Source organism: Cyprinus carpio, chromosome B7 (genome assembly GCF_018340385.1).
Source record: "Cyprinus carpio isolate SPL01 chromosome B7, ASM1834038v1, whole genome shotgun sequence".
NCBI lineage: Eukaryota > Metazoa > Chordata > Actinopteri > Cypriniformes > Cyprinidae > Cyprinus > Cyprinus carpio.
This window is the reverse complement of record NC_056603.1, coordinates 42065475-42086270: the sequence shown is the minus strand read 5'-3', so window position 1 is coordinate 42086270 and position 20796 is coordinate 42065475. Positions and strand designations below refer to the sequence as shown.

The following is a 20796-nucleotide window of genomic DNA, read 5'->3' as shown; positions in this document are numbered from 1 at the left end:
TTCACTAACAACTGCAACTGGATTTATATTGCATATTATGACTCCTCTTGTAGACCACAAGTTTACATAGGCAACTGGTGTAATGTGAAATACTGTAAATATTAAAAAACATATATTGACTCCTCGCTGATCCGCACGCGTAGCTATTTTGTCTGCGCATGCGCGAATCACATGTTGCAGTGTTGTTGTTGCCAGCACAGTACAGTTCGTGAAGGGCAGAAAGCGGCAGGATTAACGCTAGACTCGGGCTGCGTGGCACAATGACAGAATGACATGCCCAGATAACACGACGGCACATGCATCACTGATTAAAACCAGCCGTCGCCGCATGCGTGCGTTAAAGCTGTCGACGTCGCGTTGCGTGAAGACGTTCAGTCGCGTTTAGTGCGCTCGGAGATGGACGCGCATCTGTGGGATCAGCTCCAGGCGGGCAGCTCGGAGGTGGACTGGTGTGAGGGGAACTATCTCATCTATCCGGGAATAGCGGAGTTTTATAACACGGTGCGTCACTCGTCTTTGTTTAGCTGCTGTGTCGCGCGCGCGTGAGCCTCTGTAAACTTTAGGCTGTATGCGGTGTGATTTGTGCATTTACTTTGCTAACTAAGCTATCGGTCGTGTGCTTTTTTTCTCACATGCATGCGTTTATCAGTGTCTAATACGATCCCTGTCTGTTTTCAGATAAGTAACGTGCTGTTCTTCGTCTTGCCCCCGATCCTCATGTGTCTGTTTCGCCAGTACGCCACGCACTTCAACAGCGGCATCTATCTGATATGGACTCTGCTGGTGGTTGTTGGTGAGGCTCTGCTCTTGTTCTTCTCTTCAGCTGTTCTTTGTCTGACTCACAGGAACTTCTTGCACAAGTATCCCGGAGGTCCTGTTTTTCAGCACGTTAGGAGGTGGCAGATTTGTGAAATCCACTCTGTCTCCTTTTTGGGAATATTTCTGGTCTTCAGGAAATAGCTGAGCTGAGCAGGAAGGGCTACTGAAGGAAGTACGTGATCTCAGAGAAAATACATTGATGTTAGCTGGACAAAACTCTTTAATAAGTGAAGCCTGCAATCAGAGCCATTCTGCTATTCAGTATTACAGAACAATTGCAACATATATATATATATATATATATATATATATATATATATATATATATATATGTATATGTATATATAGATAGATAGATAGATAAGTATAAATATATATGCATACAAATGCTTTTTAAAAATATATAAAAAAATACATGTGTGTATTTATATATACACTAGGGCTGTCAATCGATTAAAATATTTAATCACGATTAATCGCATGATTGTCATCAGTTATTATCGCAACTTAATCACGCATTTGTATCTCTTCTAAATGTACCTTAAATGAATACTTTTCAAGTTTTTCATACTCTAATCAACAGGGGCATGGACAGCTATGGATGCTTTATGCAAATGTCTGTTTATTATTAGTGAAACAGAGCGTGAAGACTAGACATGTTTCAGAGGTCATAGATGTTTTTCAAAGAACTTGTTCATGATTATTAGACACATGAAAAAAGTACATTTATTATTAATGTTTTTTCCTCTCTGTGCCCACATAATGTATTTTCTGACGCTCCTACATTCTCAATAAAACTTTTCATTTAAATATTTTACTCTTTCTGTTGTCAGACAACGGAATGAATATGAATCAGTGACTGAAACGCAACCCATTAAGACTTCATAACCAGCTCTCCCTTCCAAGATGTTAAACTTGTGTTAACCTAATATAGACATAATACATATTCACAGTACACATATAGTATGTAAACATAAACTTTTATTCTGAATGCGATTAATATATATATATATATATATATATATATATATATATATATATATATATATATATATATATTATATATATATATATATATATATTCATTCTTTTAAATATTATTTTTTTAAATGTAAATTATTTTAAATGTTTTAAAAAGAAATTGTATATATATATATATATATATATATATATATATATATATATATATATATATATATATATATATATATATATATATTTATTTACACCTTTATTTTATCAAAGCAGTCAGTTTTAGATAGATTACTTATTTATTTATAATTTATTTCTACCTTTTAGATTTTTCTCCACTTAATTTTTTTTTTTTTTTTGTCTTTGCACAATTTGTTTATTTATTTTGGAAAATCATGGATAAAATATCCCCACTGCCTGACAGGTTTCACAGGTATCAGTGTCCTGAGAAAGCACACCTGTTTCTGGGAACACAAACAAGGGAGCAGCCAATCAGAAACACTCTCTGCCTGTCAATCATTACATTCAGTGCAGCTGGCGTTGTGTTGGCTCTGCTCTGAATAACCACAACATTACAAATGTGAAACGTTTCATGACCCCGGGTTAAAATGACCTTAACTCGGGGTTAAAAAAGACATTAATCATGGCTCAAGGACAGCATGAACAGCTTCTCTCATTTACTGGATCCTTTGGTTCAATTTACAGAAGGCCACACAGACCTATGTGTATTAATATTCACATGACCCAAGTGCATTCACGAACGAAGCTGAACATAGTTGAAACGAATGCAGCTCTATGTCCCTCTCAGTTTAAGGTTTAGCAGAGCTGCTGTTCTCACACTGGTGTCGCCTTCACTGCTTTGACAAACAGCTTTTATTAAGCTTCTTCCTTTCTACGTACAATGTGGGGCATGTTGATTCCTTCTCCTCCTTTAACAGTGAAGGTTAAGACAATCGCTTGGGAAAACTGGTCTGTGCAAAACTGTGACTTCTACCCAAAAAACCGCTGGTGTATTTAAAGCTCACTGTGGAGCAGCATGGGGAAGCAGCCAGCTCAGCACAAATGTCTTCTGAGTTTTTCTGCTATAAAGGAAGCTGCTGACTTAATTAATCCGGGTGGGATTTTCAGAGTCCAAATCCTCTGTGCCATCATATAACACAGTGAGTTATTCGAAGCACTAGACACAGACAGAGCTGAATTCATTCACCACGGACCTTGAGGTGATGCAGCGCTGTTTCTGGTGATGGATGCATGTTTAACAACACTTTGAAGACTTAAACTGGGATATAATTAGCAAAATAGTGTTTGCTATTGAATAAATAGTGTCTCAGATATTGGCACAAGAAATAAAATCGTCTAAGAATATATTTCAGTGTATTGCAAGAGTTTAACCAACTAGATTTAATAAATTGTGAGTGCTTCTTGTCTGTGCCGAACTGAACTGAAATAGGTGTTTTTCTCCTGGTTTATCATGCTCCTGTCATCCAGTCGTGATAGTAAAGCTATTATTAGATAGTAAAGTTATTATTCATGTTCGTGACTCATGCCGCAAACGTGCTGATGCATAATACTTAGTGGTTTGTTGCTTTAGAAAACACTGCTGATCATTTCAGGCCTCTTAGATAGTGGTTGGGCTCTGTGTACCAAAAAACATTTATTTATATATATATATATATATATTTTTTAATGTACAATCAGTGTAAACCAAATTTCATTTAACCAAAGCAGTTATTTTATTTTTATTTGTACTTTTTATTCATAATATTTTACCATCTTTTGATTTTTAAATAGCTTGAAACACTGGTTTAACAATTTATATATTAACATTTTGTGACGTTTTCTCTTTTAGAGTCACTGATGTGAACGCAAAGTTCACACACACACACACACACACACACACACACACACACACACACATATATATATATATATATATATATATATATAGTGCCCTCCATAAGTATTGGAACATTAAAGACAAAATTGTTCTGTTTACTGTGGAGTCAAGAAATCTGTAAATATGATTAAAAGATGAATATAAGACAAAACTACAGAATGTCACATTTTATTATCGGGTGATTCAACACAACGATGTTTCACCAGCTAAGAAGATCAGCACTTTTAGAGTTTCATCACCCTATCTGATGTGAGCATAAGTATTGGAACAGTTGCTCTCAGGTCTTTCTAAGTGTTCAGCTGTGTCCTGTTGCATTAATTCTTCAGATATTAAAAGCAGGGAATGTGCCTTATCAGTTATATCCATTGCTTCTGCATTCTAAGTCTTGCATTCAGAGATGACGCACACAAACCAGGATGAAGACGAGGAAGCTGACTCTGAAAGAAAAGCAAGCAATTTGGATGCTAAAAGAAAAGAGGAAGTCAATTAGAACTAAAGGAAAAACAAAGGGCATGGAGAAATCAAGAGTTTGGAAACTACCGGCGACATCAGCAACCAACGACGACCTGATCGGCTGAGAAAAACAACAGTAGTTGATGACAGACAAATCATAAAAGCTTGTGAAAATGAACCCTAAAATACATGCCTGTAAAATCACCAACAACCTCCAGAAAGCTGGGGTGATGCTCAATCTACAGTCCGCAGGAGAATTTGACACAGAATTACAGAAACTACACCGCAAGATGCAAACCTCTGATCAGCACCAAAAATAGAAAGGCAAGATTCTTCACAAATTTGAGCCAGTAGAGTTTTGGAACTGAGTTGATGGACTGATGAGACAGAGATTAACCTTTATCTAAGTGATTGGAAAGCAAAAGTGTGGAGAAAAAAAGGGAACTGCAAATGATCCTAAGCATACAACCTCATCTGTAAAGCTTGGTGGAGGTAGTGTCATGGCATGGGCATGCATGGCTGTCTCTAGAACAGCACCTCTTCATTTTAATGATGACTTAATGTATGATGGCAGTAGCAGAATGAATTTGGAAGGGTACAAAATAATCTTGGATACCAATATTCAAGAAAATGCCACCAAACTCATTAGAAAGCACTTCATATTGGATCGGGACAATGACCCAAAACACCCTGCCAGTTCAGTCAAGGGCTTTATCAGGGCAAAGAAATGTAAAGTCTTAGATCGCCCAAATCAATCTCCAGATTTAAATCCGATTGAACATTAATTTCACCAGCTGAAGAGGAGACTAAAGACAGAAACTCCCCAAAACAAGCAACAGTTGGAATTGGCTGCATTAAAGGCTGGGGAAAAGCATTTCAAAGCATAAGACCAAGAGTCTGGTGATGTCTATGGATTGCAGACTCACTGCTCTGATTGCATGCAACGGATCTGCAACTAAATATTAGCTTTTAATCTTTTAAATCTGCCTTAAATTCGTCTGTTCCAATACTTATGCTCACATCAAATAGTGAACTCTAAAAGTGCTGTGCTTTTTATTTGGTAAAACATGTATGTGTCAAAAGACCTAATAATAAAATATGACATTCTGTAGTTTTGTCGCATATTCATCTTTTAATCATATTTGCAAATGTCTTTACACTGCAGAGAAAGCAGTTTTGTCTTTACTGTTCCAATACTTATGTAGGGCACTGTATGTATATATAATATGTGTGTGTGTGTATGTGTGTGTGTGTGTGTGTATATGTATTTTGGAAATGCTTTCAAATTGACCCCAAATGGTTTCCTTTTGGCAAAAAAAAAAAAAAAAACAACTCTTTAAAAAGGGTCAGGTAAAAAAAAAACATTTATTGTAGCTAAATTATAAAATATTTGAGCACTTCATTTATTTTGACTTTCAAAAATGAATTTAAATTAAACTTTTTAACAGACTAAAAATTGAGCTCCAAAACAAGTTCATGTAGTAAACTTTAGCAGCAATAAAAAGAAGTGTGAGAAACCCATAACAAAAAGGCAAAGGCTGCTTAGTGTGTAAATAGTCACTAAATAATTTTGAAAAAAATAAAAATTTTGTGGGTCAAATTGACCCCTAACACAAAGTGAAGACTCATAAGGGGTTCATAATTGATATATATATATATATATATATTACATGCCCCTTTAGTGTTTTTCATAGTGGTAATTGTTTGCGAATTGCATGGAAACCAGTGGGTTTTATATATATATATGTGTGTGTATGTATGTATACATAACAAATTAAGATAAAATTAAATATATACTATTTATGAACAATTATATAATAAAAATAATGCATTTTAACTGTAAAATTACAATACTAATATTTATGGCTGTCTTAATTTCTTCATTTTCAAATGTTAAAACAGACTTTTATTTTGATGGAAAACCACAAACTTTCTCTTTTGTTGATAAATGCTTCTCATTCCAAGTATGGGACGATGGTTAGTGCATGTTGCATTTCCAAATGCACATTAATGTGACCCAAATTAATCATGGCTTCAAACCATGCAGATTGCTGTAATAATGTTTGCTGTAGATTGCTGTAGTAATTCAGTTTGCATGTGATCCTGCTGTTCTCCTTCAGGTATCGGCTCCACTTACTTCCATGCGACGCTGAGCTTTCTGGGGCAGATGCTGGATGAGCTGGCCATACTGTGGGTGCTCATGTGTGCCATCGGCATGTGGTTTCCCAAGAGATACCTGCCCAAGATGTTCCGCAGAGACAGGTGCGCTCACAGATCAACGATTATTTCACATTTATCAATGCTAATCCTCTTTCTTTTAGCTTTGTTTATTTTCAAAGCATTATATGCGTAGTATCTGCCTCTTAAAACTAAAGGAAAACATTTATGCTTGTAGACAAAGTTTTAAATCCAGAAGTTGCAATGAAATGCACATATACCTCAGCACACGATTCTCAAACATGGTGAGGATCAACAAATGCTAAATCAGTAAAAATATGAACTCTGAACCATATGACAGCTTACTGACAGACAACAACAGCAGCAACAGCATAAATTAAGCCAGGAAAATGTAAAACTGATAATATTTTAATAGAACAAACATTTACATAAAATGTTTTCAAGCTGCAGTGCATGCTGGGAACCTGTGCAGTATTGTTCAGTGTAAAATTGTTTGTTCAGATGACTCAATTTGGAAAGATGGGAGAACATTTGGACACGTTGTGACCAAATACTTGAGTATCTAAGGAAGGTAATGGTGTTTTCACACAAAATAATAAACTGACCTCTCCTACTAAAAATTATTTGTTCAGACTACTTTGTTACATTTGTTAGTAGAACTTTTCCAGAGTTGGATTTTTTTTTTACACAAGGCACATCACAGTTCGGTATGGTTTCGGTACAGAAAAAGAATATAATATTAAATAGTGGTTTACTGAACAAATTGCTCTTTCTTTAAATAAATGTAATTACAAGCCCTTTTACATCACTATTAGGTTACAATTAACAACAGAGCCCAAACTCAACTTAAATTCAATTACTGTTTATTTTTATGTAATAATCAACACTCAACTTTAAAAAAAACATATAAATTTCACATAATACAATTTACAAAACAAATTTATTTAAACATTAAATAAAGGTCTCATAACTACTAACATAACATAAAAAATAAAAAATTACACAGTGGCTTTCATAACAGATTTATTTAAACACATTAAATAATTAGGCGAAGACATCACTAACAGATAAAGTGAAATATAATGAGTATTTTAGTCTGATATTTTGAGAAATGCTCTTCATTTCTCTAGCAAATTACGAGCTGTATAGACACTGATGACTTGGCACGTGACATTTTGTTTTCAAGCTGTTTTATTGACGTCTTTCCGCAGTTGAAACACAGATTGTGTGATTACATGATGCAGGAGATGTTCATTCATGTTTATTTCACGTTAAAACTAGTAGTATAGAGGAAGGCATGCTTCGACCGTAAAAACTGAGGCGTGTATACAGCGATCTGTCATGCTACTTTTTTACACGCTACGCATTTATTGTTCTAAATTTCCTGCATTTGTATTTCGCCAGATCGAGGTTCAAAATGGTCATCGGCGTCCTCTCAGGGATCACCACCTGTCTGGCCTTCATCAAGCCAGCGATCAACTCCATCTCTCTCATGACGCTGGGCATCCCGTGCACCGCTCTTCTCATCACCGAGCTGAAGAGGTCAGAGCTCCTGTATAAACACACGTACTTCAGTCCTCAAGTGCTTTCCATGTTATCACATTACGTATTTATTCCTGTGTGTGTTTGATTTAAATCACAGTGACAGCTCACTCTATATAGATGTCTCTCTCTATATGGCAATGTTCCTGTCATTAAAATTTTATGTAATGAATAGGAAATCCTATAAAGTAGAGTTAAGTAAAACTAGCTGAGTCTAAAAATAACTTTAAGTCAAGTGGCTTGATGAGGAGAGGTGTACTTTTAAAAAGAGTCCATGCTTATTATGGAAATAATATGCTTTGAAAGAATATACTTAAGTGCAAACTAAATGTAATGTTTCAGACACGTAAATACAGTTCAGTGAAATGTAGTATAGCTTAAGTTTACGTTACATGCAATTAGCAGAACATTAGAGTGCTTTTACCCACTTAAGTAGGATTTTAAATGTCACTGTCTGAATATGGTTAAAGTGCTGCTGAATGCACTGACAAGCATTTGTGGTGAACTAAAACATACTTTAATTGTATGTCATGTATTTATATATATTTGTAACTACACATTTGTAAAGATCAAGTTGCGGTTTTGTACATTTAAAATGACTTTTAAACACTGTAAAAAAACACAACAGTTAAAATTATAATCAAGTACTTTATGCGCTTTAGTACGTTAGTCTACACATCAAAATAAATGTACTTCTTTAAAAGTATTACAAAAGATTATTAAAATATAATGATTGAAATCTACTTAAATGTAAAGTAAAATTTGGTAACACTTTATTTTAAGGTGTTCTTCATCTACTTACTATTATAATAACAATAAATTACAAGTAACCCTAAACAAAAAAAAAAGTGTAGCCTAAAATTAAATTTCGCATTATTACAAAGTGCACTTTTTAAAAGTGTACTTAAGTGTGTTAAGAAACAGTCATGAAAGTGTCACTTAAGTGGCCTTTTATTTCATTAATATTGTATTATCTACAAGTACAGCTTGTGTACAGGAAGTACACATAGTTTCAAACTGTCAATTAAACTTACTGATGGATAAGTATGAAGATAGAATTGTTGCTTAATTCCAAATAAATGGATTATGATCCACAAATAAATGTTTCAAAATGCACAAATGCTTGCCGCAATTCACAAATGAAAGCCAGGCAAAGTTGTGTTTGTGGATCTCATTCCATTTTTGTCAATAGGTTTCATTTTTTGTTAATCTCTTTACATTTATTTGTGGATCATGATCTATTTATTTGGAATTACGCCACAATTATACCCCCACAGTATCTCTCAAGAAACTCTCATAAGTGGTTTTAAGTCGAGTAAAGTAAACTCAGCAGACAGTGTGTTCGTCCTGAAACATAACTCCCATACTGTCTGTGCTCGGTGAGAGTCAGTGTGACGTTAGTTCTCTAGCACACATGCTTGAGCTCTCCAGATGTGCATAGAGTTCATTTGTTTGCTCCGTAGATGAAGAAGTAGGCTTATCAGCAGCTTCCTGCTGTGGTTTTCCTGATAGTACGTCTCTCTGTGTTCAGTCGAGTTATCTTACAGCAAACCATGTGTGTTTGTAGTTTGATTATTTGCAGTGGATCACTGTGTGCTTAGTAGGAACTAACTCGGACTAACACATGACCAACAACTCTGAGCACAAAGTTCAACTTAACTCTGTTTACAGGAAGTGAGACGTTTTGTGTGTGTGTGTGTGTGTGTGTGTGTGTGTGTGTGTATACGTGACCCTGGACCACAAACACAGTCATAAGGGTTGATTTTTAAAAATAAATAACCTTTCCATTGATTTATGGTTTGTTAAAATAGGACAGTATTTGGCCGAGTTCTGTATAACATTTATTTATTTTTATTTTATTTAGTGGGCAACATTTATGAAATTATGAAATAACATATAGAGATGTACTTAAGTCCTACTTAAGTGTGTCAGAAACACTCTAAAGCTCAGCGAATTACATTTAATGTACATTTAAACTATAAAACATTTAGATTTAATTGCAATTAAGTGCAATCACATGTTTAATGTACATTATTTCCATAATAAGTATTCTGTTTAAAAGGGAACTGACAAATTACAAACACCTTTAAAGCAAAACAAGGCTTTTTCTTTATTAGTAACAGTTTGAACTTCCTGTAGTGTTTCACTTCCTGTCTCTCGCTCTCTCTCTCTCTCTCACTCTTTTTCTTCCTCCTCTGCCAGCCCTGCATCGTTTTCATCACTCAAATGACTTGACATTTTGTATTATAGAGTATATTTTAAAAGTTTTCTTTCTTTTTTTTATCTACATTTAAATTTTTCGTAATTTTATTATGTGTTTTAATCATCTTTATTAGTTTATATATTTCTGTATAACATTTATTTATTTTTATTTTATTTAGTGGGCAACATTTCTAATTTAAGTTGTTGTTGTTTTTTTCTTTTAAGTTTTTCCAAGTAGTATTTATATTTTATTTATTTATATAGATATTTTTTATTATATATTATATATATATATATATATATATATATATAATATATATATATATATATATATATATATATATATATATATATATATATATATATTAATTATACTGCATACAATTACAGTATTTTGAATGAGCTTTTATTTTATATTTTCGTTTTAGTTATTTTATTATTTTTATTATGTTTAATCATCTTTATTTAGTTATATATAAATTTTTATATTTATTGAAATTTTATATAAAATATAAAATTTAAAATATAACTTGGAAAAAACTTAAATAAAACAACAAAAAACTGAAATTAGAAATGTTGCCCACTAAATAAAATAAAAATAAAAAAGTTATACAGATATATATATATATATATATATATATATATATATATATATATATATATATATATATATATATATATATATATATATATATTATATATATATATATATATATGTGTGTGTGTATAATATTATTTTACATTTATTTTATTTGTATTAATATTTACATTTTAATTTCAGCTTTATTTAATTGATACTAGCGGGATCCCATCTGTGGAGAATCGTGACTAACATCACTCTCGAATGGAACAACATCGTTTATAGTTATGTAATGTTATGCTAACAGTCTGTTGGACGTCTGTCCAGTGCTAAATCAGATGAACTAGAGATAAATCACTTATTAAAGTAGCAGCAGCAGTACACAAACTCTCCTCAACAAGCCATGCATGGTATTGTAGCATTATAGCATTGATATCAGGATTATTATAGCTAACTAAAAATGAAAATAAAATTAAAAGCATAAAACATTTTTGTTACTTGAAATAAAATACATGTTAACCGAAACATTTGTAAGGCGATGTACTAAATTAACTAGAACTGAAGTAAAAATTCATAAAAAAAAAATGTGTAGACCTGTATATAAAACTGACTAAAACTTCAGCTGAAATGAAAATGGCAAATATAAAAATAAAAAAGATTCAAAATATGAATACAGATTTTCATAGTATTTCAATGATAAAGTAACAGACAAACAGAGAGTTATATATATATATATATATATATATATATATATATATATATATATATATATATATATATATATATATATATATATATATATATATATATATATATGACGGTCTATGAATCTTTTTTTTTTTCATATTTTAGTCATTTTTAGTCATTTTGTTGTCTGTTGGTCAGTTTCATTATTTTATTAATGTCATTGTTTTTTATAAATCATTTTTATTTTCAGTTGTAGTTATCATGTGTTTAGTTATTTATTATTTAGTTATTAGAAATGCATTTAGTGGTTAAACTAAATAAAAATGAGCAATGTTGGTTTGGCAGTAAGCTGAAATTTAAATAAAATATAAAGAAACACTTTTATTTCAGGTCACTTTTTATTGTATTTCAAGTCAAATATATTTTATTTTATTTTATTTTACACTGCACCTCACGAGTTGTGTGTGTGTGTGTGTGTGTAGGTGTGATAACCTGCGTGTGTTTAAGCTGGGTCTGCTGTCGGGTCTGTGGTGGACTCTGGCGCTCATGTGCTGGATCAGTGATCGCATTTTCTGTGAGATGTGGTCATCTGTCAACTTCCCGTATCTACACTGTGTCTGGTAATCAAGTGCACTCATCATACAGCATCTAGTGAACACATTGCTTTTAATACAATACCCATTCAGTGAACTTCTACTACTGGGCAGGGATTCCCAAACTGAGGTTCGTGAGTCGACGAAAACAAGCTAATAATTAACTAAATCACTAAATTGAAAAATAATGAGAATTTTCAACACAAAAGCATTAAGACAATAATGTAAAATAGTGTAAAATATATATTTTATTTGTTTACCTGCATTTCATGTGAACACTACAACTAAAACCATTAAAAAAAAATTCTGTTGCTTGAAATAACATGTGAACTAAAATACAATAAAATATATTAATCAAAATTATTGCAGCATTTCTCATTTTTGTTTAGATTAACTTGAAGTACTATAATAACTTCAACTAATTAAACTAAAACTAATAAATAAAAATGAATAACAATAATAATAAAAATGCCACAAACTCACAACGAAATTCCTAAATCTTTAACTAAAATTAAAGAAAGAACAGACAGTATACAAAAAAAAAAAATCTAATTCAGAATATTAACAAAAACTAATATATCAGTGATACTAAAATAACACTGCCATTAACTGAATGTGACATTAAAGATTGAAACCAATCAAATTAGCTTCAAACTGCAGAAGTACATTGAAGTATTTGCGCTATATTTTTAGTAAAGTATATATTTTATGGGATCCGGCTCAAAAAAAGTTTGTAAATTCTTGCAATTGAATTATTACATTTACTAATCCAGTTGAACCTGAATGCACTTTTAATAAAACTTTCATATTGTCCCAAGGTTTTTTTTTTTTTTTTTTTTTTTTATCTTACAGTATAATTTTAGTACTATTTTTTTTCAATTATTTTACCTTTTTTTTTTTACATTGAATTTGGTAATTTGCCAAAAAATACAAATTCTGAAAGGGTAAACATCAGTATTACTGTACAAAGTTTCTCTATATTCATATTTGTGGTCTAACATCCATTGCAGAACTGTCACTAATTGCTTGTTTTGTGGTGATTGTGATGTTATTTGCTATACACGTTCTCTCTCTGTCTGTGTGTTCAGGCATGTCCTCATCTGCCTGGCGTCTTATCTGGGATGTGTGTGTTTCGCGTATTTCGACGCGGCGTCGGAGGCTCCGGAGCAGGGGCCCGTCGTCAAATTCTGGCCCAGCGAGAAATGGGCTTTTATCGGGGTGCCATACGTCACTCTTCTGTGTGTGCACAGGAAGCCCTCTATTAAGGTGACTTAAGCTGTGCTTCCTGAGGTATCCGACTACACTTCGGTGCACTTTGTTATAGACTTCCACACGAAGGAGAATCCTGGTTTGTGTGTGGATTTGTTTTTGGGGAAGGACGACGGTCAATCAGTGTTATTCTGCTGAGTATTTAGCACAAAATCATTTTTGAGGGGAGATGTGTGATTTCATGGTTTAACGTTACACAGTGTTTCACTAACGGTCAGAAGTTTGGAATAATAGAGATTTGTATGTTTTTGAAAGAAGTCTCTTCTGCTCACCAAAGCTGCATTAATTTGATCAAAAATGCAGTAAAAACAGCAATATTGGGAAATAATATTGCCTATTGTTTTTTTGCACTAATGATGCACTACCATTCAAAAATGTAGGGTAATTAAATAAATAAATAAATAAACACTTTTATTGAGCAAGGATGCATTAAATGACATTAAGGACTTTTATTATGTTACACTTTTTTGTTTTTTTTTTCCAAATAAATGCAGTTCTTGTGAACATTATTCATCACAGAATCCCGAGTAATAACTGATAATTATCTGAGCAGCAAATATGCATATTAATATGATTTCTGAAGATCATGTGACTCTGAAGACTGCAGTAATGATGCTGAAAATTCAGCGCTGCATCACAGAAATAAATTACATTTTAAAATATATTAGAGAACAGTTATATTAAATTTTAATAATATTTACTGTAAATCTGCTCCAGAATAAGAGACTCGGTGAGCATAAGAGACTTACTTAAAAAAAAATGTAAGCATTCCAAACCTTTAATCGGTGGTTCACATATTAAAAAACAAAAAAGGAAGGGCACTTTTAAAATACACGTTCACACCAGCAATTCAGCTTGAAATCAAATATGAGGATAATGTTTATTTGTACATTAAAATAGTGGAAAACCTCATTTAATCTGCACCTGTAATGAGGCAGCTCAGCCACAGATGAGTGTTACATGACTGTGTTAACACAAAGCATCGTATTTCACAGTAGTACTACTAAGTTGCCTTTTTTTGACAACAATGTATGCATTTAAAATGAAAAGCTGCACCAGGTGATTTTTCATCGTTTGACTGGCTAACCTGAGAAAGGTGTTGGACTTTACACTGACACCTGCTGGTGTGAACGCAGCTTTACACAAAAGGAAAAGTTTGACTATTCACATGCATTTATTAATTTTGATATGGAGGATCTCATGTGAAGGTACATCGTTTTAAGTACTATTGATTTATTTTAAGTGGGAAAAATGACTTGGTGCATATTTCTGGTGAATAGTGTTAGGACACACAATCATCTCCAGCGTCAGGGAAAAACACTGAGGTTATTTTTACCCCAGTGCGTCTCATCCGCAGGCCTGATACCTCCATACTGAGTTATGATGTCTATATTTAACGCAGCATAAACTGGACTATGTTGCACTACTGTGAAATCAATGCAGTGTATTTGACTGATTTTAAAACACTGCATGACAATAGTTTGCTGAACTGAATTTATAGGAAATCTCCTTTGAGCGAGAAAGTTTGTCATTGCTTTTCTGAATGTCTTCACACAGTAATGTTTATATCTATATGTAGCCTAACGCTTTCTCAGTTTTTTTCCCTTTATGTCTACACTTAGTCTGAATTTAAAGGCTTTTCGCAGTTTGTATCTTCATTTCAGAACAAATTGCCTTTGATCATTGCAAGACGGAACAATGATTTATCCAAATACCAAAAACCTTATGTACAGTATGCAATAAAAACAGATTCAGCTGTGGTTTGTACATAAATGACACATTCATGCTGCTTTCTTCCGATGCCACAAAATTGCATCAGTATTTTAAAGAGAAACTGAACATCACTTCAGTTTCTAAATGCTTCGCCACTCGTCCAGAACTGTAGTTTTCTAAAGCAGTGTGATTTTTGTATTTTTGTGTAACTTTCTGCTCATGCAATGCACAAAATGTACTGTAAGCCAATGCAATGGCTATAACAAGTGTGTGTGACAGAGAAGAGAGTGTGTGTGTGTTTGTATTTGTTTATGCTACATTAAGGATAGTAAAACCTGAAATTTTGGACATTGCCGGTCTCCATGAGGGAAAAAAAAAAGATTAAAAACAGTGAATGATGTTTATCTGTCCCCCGGACCCAGATGCAACACAGGGACCAAGTATACAAAGACTATTTATTTTTGTGACTTGTAACCGATTAATAATTTTGTAACTACCACTAAATAATGATTTTGTAACCAAATGAGTTTTATTGTATTTTTACACCTTATTTAATAAAAACCTGCTGCAAATTAACACGTTTGAACAGCGCATGATGTCTTTCTTAGTATGTTCATGCTTAAACACGCACCTAACCTTCTAAAACACTTTCTAACATTTCTAAACGTGACGATCCTGTGGTGGAAAGGTGACGTTGTTGTGAACGGCTGCATGGAATGTGTTTATATTTGCAGTAGACATTTTCTAGCCTGTCTTGCTGTATAACATGCTATATCTAACCAAAGATCTATTTAAGCAATATTTGTAATACGCCAAGTTCATATACATTTTATTTGTCAACATGCAAAAATATTTAAAGGAATAGTTCATCTAAAAATTCAAATTTGCTGAAAATGTGCTCCCCCGCAGGTCATCAAAGATGGAGAGGAGTTTGTTTCTTCATCAGATTTGGAGAAATGTAGCATTAAATCACTTGCTCAGCAGTGAATGGGTGCCGTCAGAACGAGAGTCCAAATAAAAACATCACAATAATCCACACTATTTGATCTAATAACATTTTTTGGTGATTACAAAGACAATTCATTTTTTAAATAATTAAGATTTTAAGTAATTAAAAAAATAAATGGCATAAAAATTTGAATAATTTTTAATTGTCACTAAAAAAAGGCACTTTTCAAGAAATTAAATTGCGGATTTAAAATTCCCATGAACTAGTTATTTATTGTCTCATTAAAAAAAAGAAAAGAAAAAAATCTTGGATGACCTCAGGAGGGGTAAAGTTTCAGCAATTTTTAAAACTATTTTGGGTGAACTATTCCTGTAAGTGCATAGGAAAAAATGTTCACACGTTGAAATATTAAAACTCAACAACAAAGCATACATGTCAGAAAGGTTTAATATTTTTCAGCTGCCATATAAAATATGCAAAGTCTTTACAGTGAATTACAGTATTTTGTAGAACAATAAAATTATACATGTACAAAACAAAGACGTAAAAATAAAGTGCACCATGCTATTGTAACAAAAGAAATCACACGGTAAAAAAACACAAAAACATTGTTTTCAAAACTAAAAGCACCAAAAACTACAACATCTATCTAGATCAAATGCTACAATGTTATGATAATAACACACTAAGCTGGAGGATGATGCATTATGAGGATGTTGTTCTCTGGAGTCTCTCCCACACGCCAGCTCTGTGTTCAGCCGTCAAGCAGGGCTTTAGGAGCGTCTCAAAGCTCTCCGCTCTTCTTCTGAAGCGCTCTCGGTCTCTGGCCATCTGCATCCAACAAGAGCCGTCCCGTGCGGCCCGGCTCGCGAAACCCCACACCACCAGCGGGCGCACAGTCACCTGATCACTGAAACACACCTGCAAAAACACAAACACAGGCCTGTTATCAGAGGAGTCTCTGGTCAAACCCTAACCGTGCGTCACATGACATCCAGGAGGATTATATCTGCTGACAAATTCACATTCACTGACTTTGTCTTATGAACCTCTTATTTCTGGCCTGTTGCACAATCTTGCATCACTTTTGCCAAAAGCTTTCCTTCTTTTTTTCCTTATATAATTCACAATACCAAAAATTGTTTATTATTTTATTACTGTTTATTGACTTGTTACTATTAACTTATAGTTTTATCTAATTTAAGTAATTAATTAAAAGAAAACTGTTGTAAATAAATATTATTATTAATTTATTATTTATTGATTTGTCTGTACATATAAAAGCTTGTTTCCATCAGTGCTGTTATTGTTAGCCAAAACAGAAATTATTAAAAACCATTTGTTAATTGAAATAAAGCTGAAATAAAAGAAAATATAACTAATAAAAATCTTAAATAAATTATAAATGCTGCCTAGCATGTAATACCTAGAATTATATATAATTTAGAATATTATAAATAGGGTTCTATGATTATTATTTATTTTATAACTGTTTATTTACATTTCACTATTTTTATATTGTTTAATATATATTAAATACTGTTGTATATAATAGTACTTTTGTAATTTTTTGATTCGTTTTATACATCTAAAATTTAGTTTCATCAGTGTTATTGTTCCCTAAAACGATTAAACGTTGTTTTACCTTTAATTGAAATAGAGCTGAAATAAAATATAAATATTGGATAAAAAAAAAAAAACGCAAATTAGAAATGTTGCCTTGAAAAACTGAAATAAAATAAGCTAAAGAAAACAGACTAATAAAATAACTAAAACTTAAACTAAAATAAAAATGATAATATATAATATTATAACATAATAATATAATGAAAATTAGTGCTGTCAAACGATTAATCGCATCCAATATTAAAGTTTCTGTTTACATAATATATGTGTGTGCTCTTAAAACATATATAAACACACACATACAGCATATATTTAGAAAATATTTACATGTATACATTTATAGTTCTATAAATTATATCATATATAAATATATATACTTAATACATAAAAGTAACATTTTTCTTATATATATATATATATACAGTACAGACCAAAAGTTTGGAAACATTACTATTTTTAATGTTTTTGAAAGAAGTTTCTTCTGCTCATCAAGCCTGCATTTATTTGATCAAAAATACAGAAAAAAAATGTAATATTGTGATAATATTATTACAATTTAAAACAATTTTTTTAAAAATGTATTATACTTTAAATTATCATTTATTTCTGTGATGCAAAGCTGAATTTTTAGGATCATTATCACATGATCCTTTAGAAAAACATTCTAATATGATGATTCATTATCAAAGTTGGAAACAGTTCTGCTGCTTAATATTTTTTCAGAACATGTGATACTTTTTTAGGATACTTTGATGAATAAAAAAAAAAAAAAAAAAAGAAGCTATGTTTTTTAAAATATAAATATTTTGTAATAACAATATACACTACTGGTCAGTAATTTGGGGTCAGTAATTTTTTTTTCTTTCTTTTTTTTAAAAATAAAATCAATACTTTTATTCAGCAAGGATGTGTTAAATTGATAAAAAGTGATAGTAAAGAAAATATATTATTAGAATATATATTATTAGATTATTATTTTTTTTTTGAATAAATGCAGTTCTTTTTAACCTTTTATTCATCAAATATATTAGACAGCAGAACTGTTTCCAACACTCCTAATAAATCAGAATATTAGAATGATTTCTAAATGATCATGTGATAGACTGGATGTTACATGTGACACTGAAGGCTGGGAGTAATGATGCTGAAAATTCAGCTTTGCATCACAGGAATAAATTATTTTTTTTAAAGTATATTCAAATAGAAAACTATTATTTTAAGTTGTAATAATATTTCAACAATATTACTGTTTTTTTCTGTATTTTTGATCAAATAAATGCAGGCTTGATGAGCAGAAGAAACTTCTTTCAAAAACATTAAAAATAGTAATGTTTCCAAACTTTTGGTCTGTACTGTATATATATATATATGCATGTGTGTGTATTTATATATACATAATAAATATACAGAGTACACACACATATATTATGTAAACAAAAACTTTTATTTTGGATGTGATTAATCGTTTGACAGCACTAATGGAAATATAAATAATAAACATATAGTATGAAAACAAACAAACATATGTACCTTCTTCCCGCCCTCCTTTGAGTTTGGTTGTGGAGTTGTCTCACTCTCTTCTGGTCTCGTCGCTGGTGGAGGGACAGCTTGCTGCTTTTGCTTCGTGTTTGTTCTGGAGCTGATGGACGAGCAGAAGCTCAGAGGGTTGTAGGGGTCACCGCTGTTGAGAAACGACTCCCAAAGCTTAAGACTCTCTGCTGATGACTCAGAGTCACCTTCATCCTCATCCTCATCTGACCAGTCAGAGTCCGAGTCCTCCGTCTCACAGTCCTCACCCTCTTCCTCCTCCTCATCGGTTTCTTCATCAGACTCCCATTCAGAGAGGCTGGCTTCATCATCTTCCTCTTCATCCGAGTCAATGGCTGACGCTTCCCGCTCTTCACCAGCAGACTCCATAACGACTTTCATCCCCGGATCCTTCATTTCTGAAGCTCCATCGCCGACTTCGCCTCCAGGCCTCTCCGGGACCTCCACGCCGCTCTTCTTCGACTCGCCGGTCATGATCAGGTTTCTTCCCACACAAATGAAGAAAAACATCTTGGAGCGGAGGAGCTCGGTCACACTCGTGCAGAAGTTCACGACTCTCTGGACGAGCTGCCACAGACGGATCTTCATGACGGACGTCCTGCGATGATGATGATGATCTCCAGGTGAACCGGATGAAAGCTCAGGACTCATCTTGGACTGCATCAACAGACCTTTCTGAGGTAAACCGCAATTACACGGCACTGGATGATGTGGAGAAATGATGAATGGTGCCATAATCACACTCAATCTGTAAAAAAATCAAACAGATGCTGTTAAAATACCTATATTTTACATGATATGTGATCCCTTTAGGGTTACTTGCATGTAATTATGCATAATTGTATTGTTAGTATAATGGTAAGGACATGTAACGTGTGTAACAAAGTCAAAAAGTAAAGTGTTAGCTACATTTTCCACAGTAACCTTCCCAGTAACACTGACTGTGACGCATAACAATGTGACGAGTCCTGCCTTCACCATTACAACACAAACACCTACGGTTGCCATGGTAATACCATGTTTGCTGTATTTATATGATGATTTTCGGACAAATTAACTAAACTACATAACGAATTACTTCTACGTCGTATACACATATTTCAGTTTTCAGATATATCTCGAGTGTTTGTTGGTTTTACACTCCTGAAGATATCCTTACCTTTGTGAGTTCGCTCAGCCTGTCGCTTGGCAGTCGCTCCAGTCAAGGTTTGGTTTTCCAGTGAAGCTAACGTACTCAAAAACGCTGTTTGAGCGATAAGACGACTTCAGTTCAAACATATACTCCATAGTCACTTCGCTCATAAACATGTCGCGCTCGGCTCGTGTTTCTCGTAGTTCATTCTTCTGTGCCGTAAATAGAAATGCCGTTGCGAGTGACAGCGATCGTTTATATGTGATGCGATGACGTTACCGTGCGGGGGCGGGACTTTCGTGTTTACGTGAGCGCTATACTGGGAAATCACGTAGCCGCGTTTCGTTACGTTTCCAGAAAGTCCAGCGGTGGGCGGGGCTTGGACGTTAACAGATTACATCACAACAAAAAAATAAAAAAAGAAAACTTATCAAAAAAGTCTTCAGAAAAAAAAAACAAAAAAAAAAAACAAGGGGAGTTTCTAGACGACGACATTTTCATTTTAAAGCGAAATCACCAGAGAAATGGCGCATGCGACTATAAAACAACACTTATCAACATCAGATATATTGATAACCTGTATGATCATAGAAGAGACTTTTTGAAGTGATGACAATAATAAATGTAGAGCCGAAA

General features: G+C 33.0%; 2 protein-coding genes across 2 annotated transcripts; one reads left to right on the top strand and one right to left on the bottom strand.

Annotated features, from left to right (window-relative positions):
- Positions 1–166: 166 nt before the first annotated feature.
- Positions 167–15481, top strand: LOC109094354 (alkaline ceramidase 2). The gene is made up of 6 exons (XM_019108086.2): positions 167–501; positions 679–793; positions 6262–6403; positions 7724–7861; positions 11813–11950; positions 13012–15481. The coding sequence occupies exons 1-6, from the start codon at positions 397–399 to the stop codon at positions 13196–13198; spliced, it is 825 nt and encodes a 274-aa protein (XP_018963631.1). The 5' UTR covers positions 167–396; the 3' UTR covers positions 13199–15481.
- An 802-nt stretch (positions 15482–16283) lies between these two features.
- Positions 16284–20399, bottom strand: LOC122138048 (protein phosphatase 1 regulatory subunit 15A-like). Its single transcript, XM_042728722.1, has 3 exons — positions 20188–20399; positions 19011–19776; positions 16284–16775 (listed from the first exon to the last, which is right to left on the bottom strand). The coding sequence occupies exons 2-3, from the start codon at positions 19761–19763 to the stop codon at positions 16560–16562; spliced, it is 969 nt and encodes a 322-aa protein (XP_042584656.1). The 5' UTR covers positions 19764–19776; positions 20188–20399; the 3' UTR covers positions 16284–16559.
- Between the last annotated feature and the right edge of the window lie 397 nt (positions 20400–20796).